Genomic DNA, 25,000 nt, shown 5'->3' on the forward strand with positions numbered 1-25,000 from the left:
AATCGCTTGGAGATCCTCCACTGAAAAGCACAGTGGAAATATTGTATTTTTATTTTGTTGTTATTATTTTAAATTTGGAGATAAAAACAAATTTGGAGATAAAAAAATCCCTCTGCATTGCAAACTAGATCAGTTTTTTATCAGAATCAAATCAGGTTGCCGGATTTTTTGAAAATTTTTGGAAATGTAGGATATCAAAACTTTCTTCTCAAACAACTGTGAAAGGTTAAGGCTGCTGGACAGTTATTCTGCCTTGTGACAGATAGTCTATTTGTGGCACAAGGAATATTGCTTTTTTACATCACCTGAGGAAATCTGTAGGTTTTTAACTTTATTCCCATGCCAATTAAGTACGTAGGAATGGTAGTGAAATACTTTACCTGCTCATATACTCTGCAAGTAGTCCTGAATTATCCATGCAGGAGTGGAGTGTGGTTTTAAATACACAAACCCAGCCACTGCAGCTCTCCCATTACACTGATGTGGGGGGATAGCAGATTTGCTTGCCTTCAGTAAGATCTTCATCTTTATAACTCCTACATTTATGTATGTAGCCAGAAGTACCTATCTGAATACATCCACAACTGCTAATAAAAGTATTATTTAGAGTTCTTCTTGCCTTCAGTGCTTTGTAAATTTGAAACTTGTCTGCTTTTGTGTATTTAGACATGTTCAGCTGCACTTAAAATAAAATTCTTCATTTAGTCCAAGAAAACAAGAAATGCATAGAACATAAAGCTCAAAAAACTCTTTACAACTATGTAGCTAACAATTTACGTGGCTATTTAGGGACTCACCTATTTAGGAGACAGATCAGTCCATTGATCAAGAGGGAAAAGTGAACTTCATGACTGGTAGCTGTGGAGATCCCTAAACATATGCAACTTCTCATTCTGGGGTTTATCCTCTTCTTATTGTTTGGGTTGTACAGGTGTCCTATGTTGCTTCATTGTGGTCCGTATGAGAACAGGAGAGATGGTATTATGGTATTTCGGCACATTTTCCCCCATTGTAATTTGGAAGAAAGAGCCATCTTAAATTGGGAGAAGGGATTAGGGACTACTATCATCCCCAATCATTGTTTCAGGAAAAGTGGGGGAGTAGGCTCCCTCCCTCAAATACCACTAGGAGAAGGGAAATATTTTGATCTTTTGGGCCCCAGCACCTCTCTTTGGCTAACTTCTGTCGAATCATCAGCTAGGAAATAAAATATTGTGGCCAGATATACCCCCTTACTCTTAATTCCTCAAGCAAGGTAGACCCTGCTTACTGCATGCAGACAATGGCAGAACCACTCAGCACATCCTCCAGCATCATTCTCTTGATCTCAGTTGCCACATATGGCAAGACAACAGATAAATGAAGTAAAATCAAACTCCTTCGCAATAGGGTTAGGGTGACCCGATGTCCTGTCCCGAATTGATAGGAACAGTCCCGATTTTTGGGTCTTTTTCTTATATAGGCTCCTATTGCCCCCAACCCCATCCGATTTTTCACATCTGCTGTCTGGTCACCTTACAATAGGGTAAGCCTAAGCAGTCATGTAAGTCGCCATTATGGATTCAAATTTGAAGCAGCAGTAGCTTCCACAGTCACAGAGCCCAAAGTTTGTTAGTCTTCTGTAGTACTGTGGCTGAAAAGGCAATTTTGGAAAGAACAGAGCATATGGAAATTATTTGGTGTAATGTAACCTCCTCTGTATTGTATATAACTCAGAAACCTGGAGGACATCGTGTAACAGGTCGTGGATGTAAAACAGATACGATGTGCTTCACATTGTCTCTTTTCAACTGCTCATGGCATTTGTATTTGAGGTTTGTTGACTTGGTTGTATCGAGGGCTATTTCTATGAATAAAGCTAAAATTTGCCTCCATTTCATTTTTAAAAAATCATCTCAGAAACACTGAAAACTACAGATATGAAAAGCAAACAAACATACACATAATTGTTGGCTAAAAGGGCTAGTTTTCCAATGTTCTGTAATCCTAGACAGTGCACTAGCACCATCCCACCAAAGCAATAGAAGTGCAAGTCTATGGATCATTGAAGACTGTGAAATTTACCAATATATTACAATTACAGAAACATCTATGTGTAATAACTTTGTGCAGATTTACCATGAAGATTCATGGGTATTCAATAACTCTCAAAATGGGTAGTTTCTTAGCTGTAGGTAAATGGTTGCACACTGGATATGGTGCTACAAGTATTAAGCATGTTTGGATTCTCACTCAAAATGTTTTAAAGGCCATATTTAATGTAGCTTTTGCCAGTTTCTTTGCTTCTGTGTTTTTATCGAGTACATTGTAAAAAAAATGCAAATTAGGTTGTTTACCTCTAGAGATATAGTTGAAAAACAGAGAAAACTATTGGAATGGGAGATGTCAAGGTTCCTCCCCCACTCTGAACTCTAGGGTACAGATGTGGGGACCTGCATGAAAAACCTCCTAAGCTTATCTTTACCAGCTTAGGTCAAAACTTCCCCAAGGTACAAAGTATTCCACCCGTGGTCCTTGGAATGGCCGCTACCACCACCAAACTAATACTGGTTACTGGGGAAGAGCTGTTTGGACGCGTCTTTCCCCCCAAATACTTCCCAAAACCCTGCACCCCACTTCCTGGACAAGGTTTGGTAAAAAGCCTCACCAATTTGCCTAGGTGACTACAGACCCAGACCCTTGGATCTTAAGAACAATGAACAATCCTCCCAACACTTGCACCCCCCCCTTTCCTGGGAAATGTTGGATAAAAAGCCTCACCAATTTGCATAGGTGACCACAGACCCAAACCCTTGGATCTGAGAACAATGAAAAAACATTCAGTTTTTTACAAGAAGACTTTTAATAGAAAATAGAAGTAAATAGAAATGAAGAAATCCCCCCTGTAAAATCAGGATGGTAGATATCTTACAGGGTAATTAGATTCAAAAACATAGAGAACCCCTCTAGGCAAAACCTTAAGTTACAAAAAAGATACACAGACAGAAATAGTTATTCTATTCAGCACAATTCTTTTCTCAGCCATTTAAAGAAATCATAATCTAACACATACCTAGCTAGATTACTTACTAAAAGTTCTAAGACTCCATTCCTGTTCTGTCCCTGGCAAAAGCAGCATACAGACAGACCCAGACCCTTTGTTTCTCTCCCTCCTCCCAGCTTTTGAAAGTATCTTGTCTCCTCATTGGTCATTTTGGTCAGGTGCCAGCGAGGTTACCTTTAGCTTCTTAACCCTTTACAGGTGAGAGGAGCTTTCCCCTGGCCAGGAGGGATTTCAAAGGGGTTTACCCTTCCCTTTATATTTATGACACGCCCCCCAAATCTCAGCTAGGGTGAAACACTGGCTGGGATTTCTTCCTGGAGCTCTAGGAAAAACAGAGTTAATAAGACACATGCATCTCTAAATATACTACCAAGTACATAAAGACTAACAATATTTTCCACATCTTAAGGACGATTTTAACCAGTTGATTCTGGGAAACTTTCACGGGAGAGTGCATCAGCCACTTTGTTAGAAGCTCCTGAGATGTGTTGGATGTCGAAATCAAAATCTTGGAGAGCTAAACTCCACCGAAGAAGTTTTTTGTTAGTTTCTTTGACGGTGTGAAGCCACTTCAGTGCAGCATGGTCGGTTTGCAGGTGGAAACGCCGTCCCCAAACATATGGGCGTAGCTTTTCCAGAGCGTAGACAATGGCATAACATTCTTTTTCAGTGACTGACCAGTTGCTTTCCCTCTCAGACAGTTTTTTGCTGAGAAACACTACAGGGTGGAATTCTTGATCAGGTCCTTTCTGCATTAAAACTGCTCCCACACCACGCTCGGATGCATCTGTGGTTACTAGGAACGGTTTGTCAAAGTCTGGGGCCCTTAGTACAGGGTCAGACATGAGTGTCGCTTTAAGCTTGTTAAAGGCCTTCTGACACTTCACGGTCCACTGAACAGCGTTTGGCTGTTTCTTTTTGGTTAGGTCTGTCAGTGGGGCAGCGATTTGGCTGTAGTGCAGTACAAATCGTCTGTAATAACCGGCCAAGCCTAAGAAGGATTGAACCTGTTTCTTTGACTTTGGGACAGGCCACTTTTGGATAGCATCCACTTTGGCCTGTAGGGGGCTGATAGTTCCTTGACCCACCTGGTGTCCAAGGTAAGTCACTCTGTTTAGGCCTATTTGACACTTCTTAGCCTTAACAGTTAGTCCTGCCTCCCTTATGCGCTCAAGGACTTTTTGTAGATGTTCCAGGTGGTCTGCCCAGGAATCCGAAAATATGGCCACATCATCAAGGTAGGCGACTGCATATTCTCCTAATCCCGCTAGGAGACCATCTACAAGTCTTTGGAAAGTGGCGGGTGCATTTCGCAGCCCGAAAGGGAGTACATTAAATTCATACAGCCCGAGATGTGTGATGAAGGCTGACCTTTCCTTGGCAGATTCATCTAGCGGTACCTGCCAGTACCCCTTTGTTAAGTCCAAGGTAGAGATGAACTGGGCCCGTCCCAGTTTCTCTAACAGTTCATCTGTGCGGGGCATTGGATAGTTGTCTGGGCGAGTTACAGCATTTAGCTTACGGTAGTCCACGCAAAAACGTATTTCCCCATCTGGTTTGGGAACTAGAACCACTGGAGATGCCCATGCACTTTCAGAGGGGCGGATTACACCCATCTGTAACATATCCTGGATCTCCCGTTCTATAGCAGTTTTAGCTTGAGGAGACACCCGGTAAGGTTGGACCCTAATTGGGTGAGCATTACCTGTGTCAATGGAGTGGTATGCCCGTTCAGTCAGTCCTGGGGTGGCTGAGAACGTTGGCGCGTAGCTAGTGCACAGCTCCTGGATCTGCTGTCGCTGCATACGCCCAAGGGTCATGGAGAGGTTCACCTCTTCCACACCACCAGCACATTTCCCTTCGTAGTAGACACCTTCAGGCCACTCAGCATCATCTTCTCCCTGGGCTGTAAACTGACAAACCTTTAATCCTCTGGAATAAAAGGGCTTTAGAGAATTAATATGGTACACCTTAGGCTTTCGGTTGGAGGTGGGGAATGCTATGAGATAATTAACAGCTCCCAGGCGCTCCTGGACCGTGAATGGCCCTTCCCACGATGCTTCCATTTTATGGGCCTGGAGCGCCCTTAAGACCATGACCTGGTCTCCTACTTTGAAGGAACGCTCTCTGGCATGTTTATCATACCAGGCTTTTTGCTCTTTTTGAGCATCCTGTAAGTTTTCTTTAGCAAGGGCTAAAGAGGTTCGGAGGGTGTTTTGTAGGTTGGTTACAAAGTCCAGAATGTTAGTTCCTGGAGAAGGTGTAAATCCCTCCCATTGCTGCTTCACCAACTGCAATGGCCCCTTAACCTCACGGCCATATACAAGTTCAAATGGGGAAAACCCTAAACTGGGATGTGGTACAGCTCTGTAGGCAAAGAGCAACTGCTGCAACACTAGGTCCCAATCATTGGAGTGCTCATTTACGAATTTACGTATCATGGCCCCCAAAGTTCCATTAAACTTCTCCACCATGCCATTTGTTTGATGGTGGTAAGGAGTGGCAACCAAGTGATTTACCCCATGAGCTTCCCAAAGGTTTTTCATAGTTCCTGCCAGGAAATTAGTCCCTGCATCTGTGAGGATGTCGGAGGGCCAACCTACCCTGGCAAAAATGTCTGCTAGTGCCTGGCATACACTTTTAGCCCTGGTGTTGCTTAGAGCTACTGCTTCCGGCCATCGGGTGGCAAAATCCATGAAAGTCAGTATGTACTGCTTTCCTCTGGCTGTCTTTTTCGGAAAAGGACCCAGAATATCCACAGCTACTCGCTGAAATGGAACTTCAATGATGGGGAGTGGTTGTAGAGGGGCTTTGACCTGGTCTTGGGGTTTTCCCACTCTTTGGCACACCTCACAAGACTGGACATAGGTAGAAACATCCTTGCCCATTCCCTCCCAGTGGAATGACCCCCCCAAACGGTCTTTGGTCCTGTTCACCCCAGCATGGCCACTAGGGTGATCGTGGGCTAAGCTCAAGAGCTTGGCCCGGTATTTAGTTGGAACTACCAACTGTCTCTGAGGATGCCAGTCTTCCTGGTGTCCACCAGAAAGAGTTTCCTTGTATAAAAGTCCTCTTTCTACAACAAACCTGGATCGATTAGAAGAGCTGAGAGGCGGTGGGTTGCTCCGTGCCGCTGTCCAAGCTCTCTGGAGGCTTTCATCTGCTTCCTGTTCGGTCTGGAACTGTTCCCTTGATGCTGGAGACATCAGTCCCTCATTGGATTGTGGACCTAGGCTTGGTCCCTCTGGAAGCAATATAGGGGATGGAGCTGTTTCTGTTGACTGTGAACCGCTCTCCGCTGGTGCACTATGTTGGGATTCAGGCTCCGGCTGAGCCTCTTGTGTAGGGTTATCGGCTGCTGCCAGTTCAGGTTCAGTGGGGCCCTCTGGTGTTGAGGTTGCAAGTACTGGATTCAGTGCTGACACAGGGTCTGGTGTTGGTTGTTCGGCTGGTTCCGGTTCTGGGACTGGTTCCGTCTGGGTCTCTGGGACTGGATCCACTACTGCTGTTGCAGACATTGGCCTAAGGTCCAGGTCCATCACCTCTGACTGGGTCCTGATAGCAGTTTCCGGAACAGAGCTAGGCCTCACGGCTTGTTTAGCCTGGCTGCGGGTGACCGTTCCCACCCTCTTGGCCTGCTTCACATGATTGGCCAAGTCTTCCCCCAACAGCATGGGGATGGGATAATCATCATAGACTGCAAAAGTCCACATTCCTGACCAGCCCTTGTACTGGACAGGCAACTTGGCTGTAGGCAAATTGAAAGAGTTGGACTTGAAGGGTTGAATCGTCACTTGGATCTCTGGGTTGATTAAATTGGGGTCCACTAAGGAAGCATGGATAGCTGACACTTGTGCTCCGGTGTCCCTCCACGCGGTGACCTTCTTCCCGCCCACACTCACAGTTTCCCTCCGCTCTAAGGGTATCTGGGAAGTATCTGGGCCTGTGGACCTCTGGTGTGATTCCGGTGCAATGAACTGTAATCTGTTGGGGTTCTTGGGGCAGTTGGCCTTTACATGCCCCAGCTCGTTACATTTAAAACATCGTCCAGCTGACGGGTCACTGGGGCGAGGAGGGTTGCTGGAGAACGGGGTGGCAGGACGATAAGGGGTCTGGAGGGTTCTTTGGGAGGTAGGTGGGGCTTTGGGCGGCCCCCCGGTAATAGGGTGTGGTCTGGGGTGGTCCCTTCTGGTCTCTGCTCCAACTGCGACCAGTTTTCTTCTTCTCTGCCACCTCCACCCATCTGGCTCCAATCTCTCCTGCCTCGATTACAGTTTTGGGTTTCCCATCTAGGATGTATCTTTCTATTTCCTCAGGAACACCCTCTAAGAATTGTTCCATTTGCATTAGGAAGGGCAAATTTACTGGAGATTCAACACTTGCTCCTGATATCCAGGCATCCCAATGTTTCACAATGTGGTAGGCATGTCGGGTAAATGACATGTCTGGTTTCCACCTTAGGGCTCTGAACCTCCGACGAGACTGCTCGGGTGTTATCCCCATTCTGACTCTCGCCTTGGATTTAAACAGTTCATACTTGTTCATGTGTTCTTTAGGCATTTCAGCTGCCACCTCAGCTAAGGGTCCACTGAGCTGCGGCCTCAGCTCTACCATGTACTGGTCAGTAGAGAGGTTGTATCCAAGGCAGGCCCTTTCGAAGTTTTCTAGGAAGGCCTCAGTATCATCGCCTGCCTTGTAGGTGGGGAACTTTCTGGGATGGGAAGTGGTACTTGGAGAAGGATTACTAGGGTTTGTTGGGATATTCTGCTGAGCCTTTATCTTCTCCATCTCCTCCACATACTTCCTCTCTTTTTCCTTCTCCTCCAGTTCTTTGTCCCTCGCTTCCATAGCTCTCCTGTGAGCAGCCGCCTGGTGTTGTTCTGCCTCCCTTTCTTGTTCCTTCTTCAGCCGCATGAGTTCTATCTGTCTTTCATGTTCCCTTTGTCTTTCCTCAGCCTGAAATTTGGCTAATTCCAGCTGTAGTCGAGCTGAGGATTTGGTCATTCTAACCTCTCTGTTTTTAACTAACTTTACACCCGAGGTTTAGAAATAAACAAACAAAACTTGGCTGTAAAATTTTGCTGTGCTGGAATAGAATACCTATTCTCTGATAGTGATTGTCAGCCTACAGAAAAAGACAATTCCCTTGTCTCTGTTCTGGGCCCAACTTAAAGCAAAAAACCTCCAAACTACTTGGAAACCTGCTTACCCAGCCCAAAGAAAAAACAAATGGGTAGAACACACACCCCCTATTTACTTTTAGGAAGAAAAGAAAAAAAAAACCTCTGGGTTGGAAGACTGTGAATTTCCCTGCAGGAGTTAAGTACCCTGCCTCCAGGCAAAGAAAACCTGCAATTCACAAGATAATCCCCTTTTGTCTCTGCTTGGCCACAAAGCAGGGAAAACCCAAGATGCTTTCAGTTTCAAAGCTGCTTCAAAGCCACAGGAAAAAAAAATTCCTTTTTAAAATCTGTATTTCTAGTTCAAAAAATCTCAACTGGATCTCAAAATGATTTCAGGTTAATCCCACCACTATGCCACCATGTCAAGGTTCCTCCCCCACTCTGAACTCTAGGGTACAGATGTGGGGACCTGCATGAAAAACCTCCTAAGCTTATCTTTACCAGCTTAGGTCAAAACTTCCCCAAGGTACAAAGTATTCCACCCGTGGTCCTTGGAATGGCCGCTACCACCACCAAACTAATACTGGTTACTGGGGAAGAGCTGTTTGGACGCGTCTTTCCCCCCAAATACTTCCCAAAACCCTGCACCCCACTTCCTGGACAAGGTTTGGTAAAAAGCCTCACCAATTTGCCTAGGTGACTACAGACCCAGACCCTTGGATCTTAAGAACAATGAACAATCCTCCCAACACTTGCACCCCCCCCTTTCCTGGGAAATGTTGGATAAAAAGCCTCACCAATTTGCATAGGTGACCACAGACCCAAACCCTTGGATCTGAGAACAATGAAAAAACATTCAGTTTTTTACAAGAAGACTTTTAATAGAAAATAGAAGTAAATAGAAATGAAGAAATCCCCCCTGTAAAATCAGGATGGTAGATATCTTACAGGGTAATTAGATTCAAAAACATAGAGAACCCCTCTAGGCAAAACCTTAAGTTACAAAAAAGATACACAGACAGAAATAGTTATTCTATTCAGCACAATTCTTTTCTCAGCCATTTAAAGAAATCATAATCTAACACATACCTAGCTAGATTACTTACTAAAAGTTCTAAGACTCCATTCCTGTTCTGTCCCTGGCAAAAGCAGCATACAGACAGACCCAGACCCTTTGTTTCTCTCCCTCCTCCCAGCTTTTGAAAGTATCTTGTCTCCTCATTGGTCATTTTGGTCAGGTGCCAGCGAGGTTACCTTTAGCTTCTTAACCCTTTACAGGTGAGAGGAGCTTTCCCCTGGCCAGGAGGGATTTCAAAGGGGTTTACCCTTCCCTTTATATTTATGACAGGAGAACTTGCATGAAGGAATAAATTAACAAGGCTAGTCACCTGGAGCACAAACAAGTACAACCCCAACAAGACTCGCAATATACACTACATGAGCAAACAGAAATGTGAATTGTGAACTGGCAGGTATAGACAGTTCTATAGTCCATAATACATCTATCTCACGATCTTCTTCATATTATGAGTCAGATTCTTAGCAGTTTAAACCAGTAAACCACTCACACTGAAGTTAATAGTGCTGAGCTGATTTACATCACCTGAGAATCTGGGCCACTATATCTATATTGGTTCAGGTGAACATGTAAGAAGAAGTGTGACATAGAGAGGGAACACAAGTATGGCAAGGTCTATGCCATGTGGTATAGTTTATAGGTAATATATTAATGGATAGAGAAACTCCTCCAAGGTTTAAAGGTTAATTTAGTGGTTTAATTGTTAGAGGGCCTGCCTTTCTCTCTTCCTTTTCATTTCAGTTTGTTTTATGTCAGTTAGATGGCAGCACTGAAGCAAAATTCATGAAAGAAGGCAAATTCAGACCTGGAGAAAGTAGCTGAAACTCCCATCAACTCAGGGTTGAATTTGAGTTCGTACATCCCAAAACTTTTTTTCAAACTGGTTTGTCTTCTCTCTGTGACTTCATAAGCTTAGAACAAACAATGCTGTAAACAGACGCATCATTTTCAAACATCACAACACTTCCAACCCCTACTAAATAACTTATTGTAAGTGTAAAAAGAAAAGGAGTGCTTGTGGCACCTTAGAGACTAACCAATTTATTTGAGCATAAGCTTTCGTGAGCTACAGCTCACTTCATCGGATGCTGTAGCTCACGAAAGCTTATGCTCAAATAAATTGGTTAGTCTCTAAGGTGCCACAAGTACTCCTTTTCTTTTTGCGAATACAGACTAACACGGCTGTTACTCTGAAACCTGTCATTATTGTAAGTGGATTCTGTTTTTGTCTCTGCCGCTTTTATTTTACAGTAAGAATTTCTGAAATATTTTGATTAGAGTTATTTAACTAGGGTCTATACACAAGAATATTAGACTTTTTTATTATTGCGGTCACTTTTACAATCACATAGTAATACATTTATATTCAAATTCTGTACATAGCATGACTGTAGCTTGTCAAGTGTAACATTCAACATTTTCAGATCAAAGTAAATGTGAACCAATGATGTTTTGTTTACTATTAGATGAATTGGGGTAATTTTACTATATTTTCTTATAAACTCAAAGTTCAGAACATCGTATTCATTCCATTTCCATTTTCTTTTATATAAAAGTTTTGGTTTGCACACGGCCATCATCTTCCATGGAATAGATTATTTTACCAGATATGTTAGGAAAGCGTTGATCATTAAGACACATTGGGATTAAATCTATTAATAATAATAACCTTTGCTGCTTTGCAAAGTACCGTAATGTCCTGAGAACATATGGCAAAACAATATTTGTATTAATGATTGCTTTTATTTACAGTAAAAGTGAATTGTTTTTTCTAGAAAAGAAAGTGATTGCTTTTTCAAAGGTTGCAAACTTGGCACAGTGACAAGCTATTTGATTATGTACTGGTTAGTTGAAGCAACACCTTCAGACTGTGCATCTACAGTAGACGCTGAGCACATATCTCAGGCTCTTACACAAGGTTTCTCTCTCACACACAAACACACACCCTTGCTCTCTGCTTCTCTCTCTCTCTGACACACACACGCACATACTGACTCTCATTGCACAGCACATAGAAAAGAAAGTGATAACCACAAAAGAACCTTGAACAAAAACATTCTCCAAGAGTTTAATGGACAAACTTTAAATTGGCTCATGTGAAGATTTCCAAGCTTTGGGTTTTAAGTCAGGAAATCCTGAAAAAATACAGTTTGTCCAGAAAGGCCAGGATTCTAGGATAATGTCCCTTCTCTCACTGACTATATCTGTGCTGTTGTTTTTCTGGTACAATCAACACTTACTAAAAGAACAAACCTACCAGGAAAGGTTTTCTTATATTTAAAATAAAGCATTGTACATACGTTTTGCTGGTCTAGATATCTGTATTGTGTAAGATGTATCTGTATTGCTTGCAGATGCGTAATTTTTTATGTTTGTTTTAGTCATATCTTTTGAAACGGTCTCAATATGTTTTTCGGTGCGTAACATTATGACACTTGATAAGATGATTGATTATGAAGTGTTGAGAGCCCAACCAGGTGATCATTTATTTTTAAATACACATTTTTGCTAGCCAATGTTTAAATCTCATGCAGTAATACATAAGAGATGTGAAACATAAAGCTTGAGACTGATCAAATCTGATGCCTCTGGAAATAGAGTGCCACAGCACTGTGGTCTTAAAATAACAGATTTTTACTGAGACTGGAACTTTACAGTGATAAATAGTATGGTCCATCTTTGGTACAAAATGAAAAAGAAGACACCCAGCTGTTATGCAGATGAGCTAAAATGTGCTTGACAATGATATCGTCCTTTCTCTGTGCAGGTGCCAGTGTCGGTGGCCATGATGACTCCCCAGGTGATCACCCCTCAGCAAATGCAGCAGATTCTTCAACAGCAAGTGTTGTCTCCGCAGCAGCTTCAAGCACTTCTTCAACAGCAGCAAGCAGTTATGTTACAGCAGGTAATGTGGGTTACCTGCTTTGGACTGTTACCGCAACCCAAGGAGTTTTCTTAGATAGTAGCTATGCTTGCATGGGACTGACTTTCTACTGTTTCATATTTCTTTGCTCAAGAAAGTCTGAAAAAAATGAATGTTCAACTTCCTAGTCTTCAGATTTGTTGCTGTGACTGCAAAAATGTGTCAATCTACAGGCAAATTTGAAACATTAAATGCTGTGTATAAAGCAACAGCAATGGCAGATGCGTTATGAACACTGAGCAAATCAGTATTTACATTTTCAAGTGCTTAGGCACATTTGAATTGCAGACTTGCCAAAGGAAGTGTAAATAGACTTGTAGATAATTGTTACTGTAAAATTCATAACACTTTAGTACTCCCTTTAGTCATATAAGTGGAATGTGGTTATGAAATGTGAACTTACCAGCTTGTCTCAGTAAAGGTGAAAGTCATTCCTTTGTTTATTTATTTTCCTTCCAAAAATTTGTTCCAACAGAGGTTAGAAAGAGGAGGGATGAGTACATTTCCCTCAGCACAACACCTGGCAGCTAAACCCAGAGTCAATGAAAATTCATTCTTACAGTAAAGACAGTGTCAGTGCTCAGTACATCAATACAACATGGAGTATAATTTCAGCTATAGGTTTGGGTGTATATTTCGTTATGACAGAGAAAATAAATGTGCCTGTTAATCTTATTTCTTTGATGTTTAAACACTTTGATATCTAGTATCATGATCATCACAGGCAATTCACCTTCAATTGCAAATCCGGCATCCTGCCGCACAGGCTGACAGAGTAATTATTTTTTTTCCCCAAGAAATCGACCATTTGTTTGGTCTACCTGACTTCTTGCAAGTGGCAGAGCACAGCTTCAAGCCTGTTCTCTTGGCTATATGAGGCATGTAGGGGTAATAATCTGGGGAGTTAGCCTGGCTCTGCAGCATCCCCCGTTAGAACAGAGATGTTCTGTACCCTTCGGTTTAGGAGATTTTGGAATCGGCACTGGAAAATTTCAGAGCCGCCCTGGGAAAAAATGTATGTAGATCTGCCTCTTCAAATCAAACACGTTTTTGTTATGAGGTAGATCTTAATGGCTACTCTACCATATGCCAGTCTAGAGGAGTTTAGGAGATTTATAATACTTGAAACTTTTGCCTTTATTTATTAAAGTCAAAATGGTTTATTCAGCAACAACTGCAAGAGTTTTACAAGAAACAGCAGGAGCAGTTACATCTTCAGCTTTTGCAGCAGCAGCAGCAGCAGCAACAACAACAACAGCAACAGCAACAACAACAACAGCAGCAGCAGCAGCAACAACAACAACAGCAGCAGCAGCAGCAGCAGCAGCAGCAGCATCCAGGAAAGCAAGCAAAAGAGGTAAGATCTGTGAAACTCAGTGCTGCAGACTAGTTTGGGCCTGAGAAGGGGCGTAGACGGGACAAGAAAAGCTTGAGGTCTTTTTTTTTTTTTTTTTTTTTTTTTTTTTTTTTTTTTTTGATAATGAGGTTCTGGAGGGACAGCTCAGTGGTTTGAGCATTGGCCTGCTAAACCCAGGGTTGTGAGTTCAATCCTTGAGGGGGCCATTTAGGGATCTGGGGTAAAAATTGGGGATCGGTCCTGCTTTGAGCAGGGGGTTGGACTAGATGACCTCCTGAGGTCCCTTCCAACCCTGATATTCTATGATTCCTATCAAAGATATTATTCTTACCGGGTTTTTTTTCCTGAGATTAATAACAGTGATGGTAGAATTCTGCCACTCCCTCCCACATCCTTTTTTTTGGAGTATGGGATTTGAGGGTGACAACCCAGTGCTGCTGTCACCTGACATTCACTAATGAATCACAGTATACAAAGAGCAGATTATCTTGTATTCACAGAGGCTCTAAATTGGTGAGGGACCCTTACTTTCCTCCATGGTACAGCTCAGAGAGCATGCAAATTTAGCCCATTGTTTAAAAAAAAAAATGGTGGAGCCCAGATTTCAAAGTCGCAGGCCCCTGATTAATGAACTGCTACTGCAGGTTTGGAGTGGCGAGGAGAAAGTTACAGTTTGATGTGCTCATAAATCAACCTGACAGGCTGGTTTCTCAGGCCTAGCTTGCACTTGTCAGCAAACTGCATCAAATATAAACATAATACAAACAAAACATGCTGAAGTAGTTAAATTGATCAGCAGGTATCCTAGACGTTGTCTTCAAGCTGTCCATTATGCAAACGCACAGGAAACAGTTCTGACCTCCTGAGGCTTTGTTTCTGTTTGGATTTGTGAATAGAATTTCAGACAGCCATCAACTACAGAATAGAAATTGCTCCCTTATTTCTCCCGAGGCTCTGGGCAATCCACATGACTTGCTCCATTATGCAGTCTGTTTTCCAGTGAGCGCATCAGAAGTTTCTCTTTTCCCCAAACTAAAAACGAAAGGTCTTCCATAGCTGCTTGTCTTTCTCTGACATGTGACTGCCTTCTTATACCCCCGAGTCTAAAAAAACTCCAGTTTGTCTTGTAATGCCTCACAAAATTCAAAGTTATACTTTTACTTATAATAGGGCACTTCTTTGTCTTGAATGTGGTACTGGTTTTAATATTCCAACAAGAGAAGAGAGTGAGCTAACAGGCCAGTGAAATGAAGGCTACATCCCAGTTTACTAATAGATCACTGGAGACCATATTCATGGGCCACTGCGGACCGAACTTATTCAGTCGGAAAAACTGAATGGAACAGTTGAATCACAAACTGTTGTAAAGAGTTAGGCTTTTAGCATAGATATATTTGTTATCATCTGCCATGAGCTGATTTTTTTTTATTATTTCTAAACAGCTGTTACCTACTTTCTCTTGACCCTTTTCTGCAGTGTATTATTAATTGTATTTTGCCTTTTTTCCCTAACAACCTAGTAGTTTGGAATAAAAATAGTGGAAAATTTCAAATGGTTCCACTGTCTGAGTATTCTATAAATAATATTATTATTTAATAACAGATGAAAGGGGAAACAAGTGGAGTTTACATTTTGTTCTTGCAGCCTTCACTGCAGACTTTATTCTCTGCTGTGTTTGTTTGTTGTTTTTTTTCCTAGCAGCAGCAGTTGGCAGCCCAGCAGCTTGTATTCCAGCAGCAGCTCCTCCAGATGCAACAACTCCAGCAGCAGCAACATCTGCTGAATCTTCAGCGTCAGGGACTCATTTCCATTCCACCTGGCCAGTCTGCTCTTCCTGTCCAGTCTCTGCCACAAGGTATATAAACAACATATGACTCAACTGATTTCTAATTCACAACTTTTTTTTTAATCATTCCATTTTGAACTGAACTTCAGAAGTTTCCTTTTATTGCATTTAAACTATACTTTAATAATAAACTATTATTGTTAATATTATTGTACTACCTAGTTTTCTTGAGGCTGATAAATTTTACTACATGCCTTTACTAGAGAAAACTGCTTTTGAGTGGTTTTTCTTAGTTATAAAATGCATATTTATTAGTCTTATATGCTGAAAACAATTTCTAAGGGCAACACAATTCAAGCACCATTGATTTACACTGAGGAACTACAGAAAACTGATTTAGTGAGAATGTAATCACTCCATTTAACATAAGTGAACAGATACAAGCGAGAGTGGGCAATTGATATAAAAATGGCTGTTTACAAATATATTCTTTTAAAAGAAATAATAGTTGCCTGTTTTGTGTAATTAAAAAAATTGTTGTAAAGCTAAATTGACTAATTTGCTGGAATTTGTTGGACCAAATCTTTATATCTCAGGATTCCTTTTCTTCACCATCCTTTGAAAAACTTAAATATAACAATAATTTTCATGTCAGTAAATTGTGATGTCACTAATGGAGAATTGTGACTCACATATAATTACAAGAAGGGAATGTTTCAGAGTAGCAGCCGTGTTAGTCTGTGTCCACAAAAAGAACAGGAGTACTTGTGGCACCTTAGAGACGAACAAATTTATTAGAGCATAAGTTTTCGCGGGCTACAGCCCACTTCATCGGATGCATAGAATGGAACATATAATAAGATAGATATATAGATAGATATATATACATACAGATAAGTTGGAAGTTACCATACAAACTGTTTCAGAGTAACAGCCATGTTAGTCTGTATTCGCAAAAAGAAAAGGAGTACTTGTGGCACCTTAGAGACTGACCAATTTATTTGAGCATAAGCTTTCGTGACCTACAGCTCACGCTCACTTCATCGGATGCTGAAGTGAGCTGTAGCTCACGAAAACTTATGCTCAAATAAATTGGTTAGCCTCTAAGGTGCCACAAGTACTCCTTTTCTTCATACGAACTGTGAGAGGCTAATTAGTTAAGATGAGCTATTATCAGCAGGAGAAAAAAACTTTTGTAGTGATAATCAGGATGGCCCATTTAGACAGTTGACAAGGAGATGTGAGGATCCTTAACTTAAGAGAATAGAAGGGAATGGTTTTGGAAAACACTCTTTAAGATTTTGTCATTGGGACCAAGATTTCTGAGTGCAAAATGTTAATGGAAAATCTCCGCCACTGTCACTAATACATTAATGATTCAGTATTTAGGCATTTTAAGAGAAAGGGGGGACTCAGATTTATGAAAGGTAAATTTACTTAGGAATAAATACTGTGGGAAGGCCAAAGATTTCACATGTTAAGAACTCTATTCTGCCATCACCTATGTGGTGCATAACTTTAGTTTTTGCTTACATTACAGAACAGAGATAAGTTATAGGTCTCTTTCATGTAAATTATATAATATCTGCTCTTTAGGACCCCTATCCTTCAATAAGTTCTGTGTGGGCTGTGTCCAAGTAGAATTTGCTTGATTTATATGAGACTCTACATAAGTAGATAAGTACATAAGTGGACATAAGGGTTCATTCATGAGGTACAGATTGTAAGACTTGAGACTTGGAAGTTAGATGAGCACAGGGGGAGTGTACTTCATACAGACAAAATGGGGATGGAACAATGTGGGATAAGTGACAACTTAAATATAGTGTCCCAGCATTGCCAGCTGTCACAGTTTTGTTATGAATCTTGTGTTTTGGCCATTTGGCATTTAACTTAAAACTCCATGTCACTGAATGCTGGCCTTGAGGAGGTCTACTTGAGATCCAGCCTACCTGTGACAGCTCTGCTAAGGAGAATGAACCAACCCAGATCCACCTGTTAATAGTTAATTGTCTAAGCAGTTGGGTAGCAGTTAATTAGGTAAGGAGCACCTGAACATAATAGCATAATAAAGGCTTGTTAGTGCTCAGTCAGGGGGCCCCAGAACAGAAGAAGGTCCTGAGGAGAGAGGAAGTTACGAAGAGCAGAGGCTTGTGGAGAGAAGGAACAGGACCAGAGAGAAAGTGCTCCCAGGCAAGGGACTGGAGCAGCCCAGAAGAACTGGGGCTCCCAAGGCTTCTGGGCTTCCTGCCAAGAAACTGGGAGTCTGGAAGACCTAGAGTCTCCACGCAGGTCTCCCAGGGGCTTTCAGTCTCCCAGCTCCACAGCAGGGAGTCTGGAAATTTCTAGTGTGGGGGGGCTTCCCCAGAGCTGTAGACCCCACAAGCCTGAGGTCCCTGGCTCTGAAGCAGACCATATGGTGGGGCTGCACAGCATTCCACCAGGCAAACTGACAGGGTTCCATCAGAACCCTGCCTGAGATTTGGCAAAACTTTGTCAAACACAACTCACTTTTGTGAGAAGTTTCGGGTTCAACCAACAGGCATTTCCTAATTAAACCTTAATTACATGAGAATCTCAGCTTTCATTTTTTTAAAAAAGTAAATGTTTAGCCTGTATGGTTACAGATAGATGCTTGAAAATGTGACCCAAGCACTCTGTAAAGGCTCAAAAACAGAAACAAAAATAACCCCAAATTTACTATTATATTAAATCTCATGATTTTGATGATCTTGACTTATGATTTTTGATTGTTTCAGCTTGGCAATACTGATTTCCTTTTCAGTAAAGCACCATGAGATTGGGGGGGTGGGAGTACTTGAAGTGAAATGTCTCTCTGAACAGCTTTACTTTCTGCATTCCTCTCTTATGCCATGTGTTGCAAGAGGAATTCCTCGGGTTTTCCCTAACATTGAGTGATCCCCCTAGATTTCTCTAAGAACTCGTACCCAATTACATTGATAGTCATATATAGAGTCATAGGACTGGAAGGGACCTCAAGAGGTAATCTAGTCCAGTCCCTTGCACTCATGACAGGACTAAGTATTATCTAGACCATTCCTGACAACAGTCTTAACACAACAGTCATTCACACATTTCTAATAGAAAAATAAATATAAAATAATTCTCTCCTTAATGTTTTTCTTTTAATAGTTGTATTAGCAGAACTATTAAATTGTGCCTTAATTCCTAATTCCCCCTGAGTATGCCTTCCTAGAAGGATTAGCTGTAACTGAACTAACAATGAAAAAAGCTACTAAAGAGTTAAAATATTAGGGGGAAATGTCTGCATTTAAAATATTTCTGTAATTTTATCATCTAAATTAAGTAAACTTCTTTGGTTTGCATCTGTTCTGTGCTTTTGAATCAGAACAGATACTGGTCAAGGACTCCTCTTTTCTTTTTTAGCTCTGCTATTCATTTTATAGGGTGCAGGGCAGAAAAGGGATGGAGAAAGGAAATGCAGAAATATATTTTAATAAAGAAAACAAGGAAACTGTGGTTTAAAAATAAATATGGGGCTAGATTAAGGTAGGCACAAAGGGGCAGAGAATAGGCAGAGCCTTAACTCTGTGCACACCTCCAATCTGTTGGTCAGCAGAGTAGAAGCTAGAAAGGATGGAAAGAAGGACTCTGCATCTTGTAAAGGGCTGTAGCAGATTATTTCCCTCTTTGGAGCAAAGAGTGAAGAAGATTAGGAATTGTGACTCTCAATCCAGGTTCTTTCCCTGGGCTTCTCCTGAGACAGTGCAGCTACATACTGCCCCTTAGACAAGGATATGCCTAAACTACAGTCTAACTTGAGTAATGAAATCAAAAATAATCAATTGTCAGTCAGATGAGACAGGCCCACATAGCAGTCACCCATATAAAACATCCTCATACTATTACCTTCAACCTGGGAGTTCTTCCTGCCCCTGGCTTAGAGTTAGTGAATATGGAATTGTGTTTCTTACGAAAATAAAGATGTCCGCACTTAACGAAGTTCCATGTCATATATTTTCTGTGGTGGTGCAGAGTAAAACTCTCAGCACTAAAACTTACTGGAAGAGAAGGAGTATATGTGGAATTCAGTAGAAAGACATTTTGTACTTCAAATGACTCACTATCTATGATACAGGAAGGACTCTACCCCTTATACAGAAGGGAATCCTCAATTACTATATTTGAAATTCCAGATGTCTTACACATCCACAAAATCCTTCCAAAGATTATTGGGCCCCTGTGTAATTCTGATGTCTAAGAAGTCACAATTCACATGCAGTGTTTGAATATGGGGCTGGTGAATAGTTCTGCACTTAAATCCCTAACTTATCAATATAAAGATGTTTGTTTCCGTTTGGATAATACAAACTCTTCTATATGGATCTTCTATATGGATCTTTGAAAGATGTGATAAACTGAATGAACGACTAGCAGATCTGAAAGACGCAAGGAGATTCTTGTTTATAACTCAAAAAGATCAGAAAATATCCTTTTAAAATACAGATTGTCAATGACAATTGCATAAACCAAACATGGTTTTTGCGTTCACTAAGCCGAAATAGAACAACTTCCTAAATTTAACTGTGAGGGGGCAGCAGATTCAAAATGCTGTGATGCTTGCCCCTGAAAAATAGCACTTATGTTGAAGTATAACTTCTACCGTGTCATAACTAGAACATGTATAACATTTTCTAGATGTTCAGGTGCAACAAATAAGCTGTTAGAAAGAAGGTATAATTTTAGCATTAACCTTGTGACAAGATACAATCTTTCCACTACTGAATGCCTAATAAACCGTGTCTCACAATGAGAAACTTCTATATCATGCTACACTGATGCTAGTTAAATGCAGAAGAATTTAATATCAATTATATATATGTATAAACTTACTGCTGATCAAGCTATGTAGGAGGATTAAGCACAGTCACAGGGATAGATTTTAAAATCACTAAGAACTAAATAAATAAAAAGGAGAGTGGAGGAAGGTGAAGAAAGAGACTTATCTAAACTCTCCTCAAAATACCAAGCATTCTTTTGGGTCCAGTACAGTATTAAGTGACCTCATGCTCTATTAACTTCCTTACTTTTACATTCCTGTCCTTTCTCCTTTTAACATAAACGGTGCTGGGAAAAGGCAAATGAAACAAAGAAGCTCAAGGACACCTTGCTAAATACACCAGAGCCAGATATTTGGGTTCCCCAAAACCCAAGCAATATTGGCAGACCCAAAACTTACTGGAAATGCAGCTCAACCCACACCTTAGCTATAGAGCAGGGAGTGTGGGGCAGGAAGGTGACCACTGGATGCTCAGGAAAGTGTTAAACAGGGTGGCACACAAAAGCCAGTTGGTTCACTCGATCTCTCCCTCCACCCCACTGATTAGGCCAATGAGTGGCAGAAGGAGTTAGAGAAAGCTCTCCCCTTCACAGGCAAGTTTTCTTGCACTTGGAATGGGGGAGGGACAACAGGAAGGAAAAAATGTCCCAGCACAGCCAGTCTTATATTCTCCCCTCAGGACCAAAGAAAGGCCATCCACCTGCTGCTCCAATCAAATTTCCTTGCTGCTGAGAATGGAGAAGACATTTTCATTCAATTTTTTTAAAAATATGTTTTTATCTTTAAATAAAACAATAAAAATGAGGAATGATTTCACTGACAGAGAGTTAATGCTGCAAGGGAAAGGGAAATATTTTAAGAGTGTTTAATGTATCATTTTTCTCCCTCTCCGAACTGACTCCATTACTTTTTGATTTGATCTGTGATCATCATATTAATGGATGACTACTTTTTACAGTAATTGCATGAATTATTTGCAGAGTTGCTGAAAACTACCTTATATAAACTATGTAGTAATTACTTAATGTCATTAGAAACAGTTACAAATATTGTTACCAGTGTCATGTTGTCTCTTGTTACCCATAGGTCTTATTCAGTAAAAATAGTAAGTTTGACTTCCATGCTATCCAAACTGTATAAACTCCAATTTTTGAGATGTACATCCCAAATCAACCTTTTTTTCCCCACGTTGTAATTAACCCAGGGCACCACTGTATGTTAGTGTCTAAGGTAGAGAAGAAGTAAATATAGCAATTATCATACAGAATAATGGAATAAAAAAATAAGATCCTAACTTCCATTCAGTTGGTTTCCAGGCTACCTGGACAACAAGATATTTCGGTGAATAACTAGCGAAGTGTGCAGTCTGGCTTCCATGGCTTTGCATGCTTCCTAATAAGATAGTTGTTGACAGATTTTGAAGAACGTACTTTATTTTTCAGTGGGTTTTAAATTGCACCAATTTTTAGCAATGTGAGCTCATGTACATTCAATATAAAATATTAGCTAACAAAGAGCAAACTTGCTAAAAAGTCAATGAAAAAAATCTCTTTATCTCCTGAAAAGGAATCTCATTCACCCATTAAAGCCACCCGCTCAATCAAAAGTCTGAACGAATAGATGAACCTTTCATCGTTCTCAGAAGGTCAATAAACTGAGCTTTGTCAGAACACTGGGGGAGAAGCTGAATCCAGAGTCAAAGGCCACCCACTGAGAACACCCTTCCTTTCCACCACGCAACTCTAGTTACTGTGAGCAAGAATGTTTTAGTTGATTTCAATTGTTGAGATGATACGTAAAAGAGAGGTAGTTATGCTAGCCATGACCCAAACCAAGCCAGTCTATATAGATCAAATCCACTCATTCAGCTGCATGGAAAAACAAATACCTAGAAATAAATTGGTAGGCAGTGCAATCTACAAAGCCTGGGTGTGATAACAAAGTGTAGCATAAAAATCTCTGCTGAGTTAATGAGCTTTCTCATTCTGATCTACGCGTGTTGGAGTAGTCTTCAAAGGCAAACCTGTCTGGTGGTGACAAAATCAACAGATGACTGTGGCAAAGTTTACATCTGAGAAGAAATGTCACAACCTCCTAAGTCAGATGCAGATGGGCATGGGAGGGGAAAGTGATCATATTCTTCTGTTACCGGTGTTTTGCAGTCCTTTCCTGCAAGCCAACAACAACTTGTGATGGAAATTTCAGTACTTTCTTACAAAACGTATGAGTGAAGGACAGTAATTGACAACACTCTCTCTTATCATCTATAACTTCTATGAGCCAAACACAGACACTGTAGTCACACAGTCCTGACCACAAATGTATAAATGCAACATATATGAGATTTTGGTCCTTATCTCAGGTTGAATCCCTACTGTGCTCAGCATGGCTCACAATTGGGGGACAGGGCAAGGGTGGCTTTAAGCCAGCTTTACAACTCTCCAATAATGGGGTTAATCAGGGTCTAGGACAGTCCCAGTCATATATTAGAGAAGCCTCAAGGATTCTCTGAATTATGCCAATGACCCCAGGAGAGACTGGTGAAGCTGAGGCGTAGGGACACCCCTTTCTCCTAGTCAGGCCTTCCAGTCTCCTTCCCATAACAGGGTAGGGAGAAAGGGTAGCAAAGGAACTGCCATGATGACACTACACTACTTGGGGATTCATCCATTCAGAGTGAATCTTCAGGGGGCCAGTTCTGTTGCCTTTTTGGCTGATTAGGCAGACAGACCAACTTGAGCAGTCACCAGTATCGGGCCCTGTGTTGTTTGTTAGCATGGTTATTCAGCCAAAAAATTGGTTTTTACCCATTCAAACTACATTTTAAACTAGGTAAATTTTGTTAATTAAACAATGCTAGTTAATAGATAGCTGAAACTATTAAAGTTTGTCTTCACTGATTCACAGATTCTGCCCTCACTTTAAATTTAAAGTTTGTCTTCACTGAGTCACAGATTCTGCCCTAACTTTAAACTTGTTGCAATCCCATTGATTTCAGTTTGGTCCATGAGTTTGATTTGATTTTCATTTAAAAAGAAAATTAATGCTTGCATCCTTAGTGCAATCAGATATATTTTTCTATTTCCATTTCATTGTTGGTTAAGCAGTACTTCTGAAGAGCTGAGTGAACTTTGGATCCATTGAGTCATGTCTTTGTATCAAGAAATTGATTCTACAGACAGTGAAAATCTCCTTTAAATCTTTCTTTAATAGTTGTTTTTCAAACAGGAGTTACCAGTTAGTCTTTGTAGTTTGCCCTCTTTGATCCTTGAACAAGTGTTTTAAGAAGATGCATAATCATATTAAAATTGGTGACCTTTTTTTAATTGACTGTAGCACAAGAGAAAAGCAGCTAAATTAATTGGGTGCCGATAGAGGAAAAATGAAATTGTTTTACTACATGTCGATTGTGCTGGAAAAACAGCATCACCTTTATTGTTGGCATTAATCCATTAATAACACTGAGCTCATTATATGAAACTCTTACTTTGTTATATTAGTGGGGCTCTCTTTCGTTTTATAGCTGGCTTAAGTCCTGCTGAGATTCAGCAGTTATGGAAAGAAGTTACTGGAGTTCACAGTATGGAAGACAATGGCATTAAACATGGAGGGCTAGACCTCTCTACTAACAATTCCTCCTCTACTACCTCCTCCACCACTTCCAAAGCATCACCACCAATAACTCATCATTCCATAGTGAATGGACAGTCTTCAGTTCTAAATGCAAGGCGAGACAGGTAATTCTGATGAGATTCCTACTGTGCTTATCATCTGACATAAACTTTGCTTTTGTTACAGTTAGGATCATACCATAAAGACAGAGAGCGTTATTTCACATAATGAGTTGTATTATTTGAAATCACAAGTTTCTTCGCTACAAAATCAGAAAAAATACAGAACATTGAAGGTTGATTAAATAAACATAATTTTTCCATTATGTTTAGTCACATAGCATGATTTTCACCAAACACCTCTAATTTTGCAAGTGCAATTATGAGTACACAAATAATGTGCCTTCAGTTTTGCACCCACCGTGAGCTTTTGGTACTACTGGTGACGTTAGCTATCCAACCGGTAATTTGCATGTGCTGGCTGGTATTTGTAGATGCAGATTTATAGACACTTTCCAGGCAAACAACTACATTCACAGAATTAGAAGCCATGTTGAGGCCTACAGTATTAAATCGGTCAAGTCACAGAAAGTATAAGCAGGATATCTAACAAATTGAAGATGTAATTCAGCTTAAAGAGTCCATACACACTATTGCATAGTTAAATTTGTGCTGTTTTAAAAAATATATATTTGAAATTTTGAGGAAAGCTCTAAAGAAGAAATAACACGAAAGGCCAAATTTTGCACTTATGTGCACTGTGGTAATTCCATTGGCTTAATTCACTTGAGTCATTCCAGTAGTTACTGTAAATTGTGACATTGTAACACAGCAGAATTTGGCTCTAAGTGTTAATATTATAAATATGCCTTTTCAGGCTCAGTGTACAGATATTCTTGGCTCCTCCTTGTTACCTTTCAGCACTTAAAATGACTGATATTGATGATCTCTTATGTAAGGTAAATTTAAACTTGGCTATTACAAATTCTAAATAGTACACAATTGTATTTTCAAAGAAATAGCCCCGTTCATTGTTGTAACATTTAAAATAGGAGACTATAATTTGATAATGTCCAGGGTCTTCATTTGAGTATCAGAGCAGTTTTCTGTTAACTTTATTATTTCAAAAATGGAACATCTCTGGATACTTTTATGCTGTTATTTTAATTAAGATTAATGTGATGATTATATGTTGGAGAAGTTGGTTTATTCCTTTGGAATCTGTAGCTAATACTCATCTCTGTGAGGGGGGAAAAA

General features: G+C 40.6%; 1 protein-coding gene across 22 annotated transcripts in view; it reads left to right on the top strand.

The window, feature by feature from the left end:
- The window catches only part of FOXP2 (forkhead box P2), a 240,421-nt gene that overhangs the window by 158,193 nt on the left and 57,228 nt on the right, over nucleotides 1-25,000 (top strand). For 3 of the 22 annotated variants that reach the window (XM_077807799.1, XM_077807806.1, XM_077807818.1), the window contains 4 exons: nucleotides 12,012-12,149; nucleotides 13,336-13,533; nucleotides 15,226-15,379; nucleotides 23,656-23,869. In XM_077807799.1, coding sequence (XP_077663925.1) covers nucleotides 12,012-12,149; nucleotides 13,336-13,533; nucleotides 15,226-15,379; nucleotides 23,656-23,869 — 704 coding nt within the window. Of the gene's footprint in view, nucleotides 1-12,011; nucleotides 12,150-13,131; nucleotides 13,183-13,335; nucleotides 13,546-14,320; nucleotides 14,324-15,133; nucleotides 15,143-15,222; nucleotides 15,380-23,655; nucleotides 23,870-25,000 lie in introns of all 22 variants that reach the window. The other 19 variants (XM_077807815.1, XM_077807820.1, XM_077807807.1 and 16 more) reach the window with 17 other exon arrangements.

Source organism: Eretmochelys imbricata, chromosome 1 (assembly GCF_965152235.1).
Source record: "Eretmochelys imbricata isolate rEreImb1 chromosome 1, rEreImb1.hap1, whole genome shotgun sequence".
NCBI classification, from domain to species: Eukaryota; Metazoa; Chordata; order Testudines; family Cheloniidae; genus Eretmochelys; species Eretmochelys imbricata.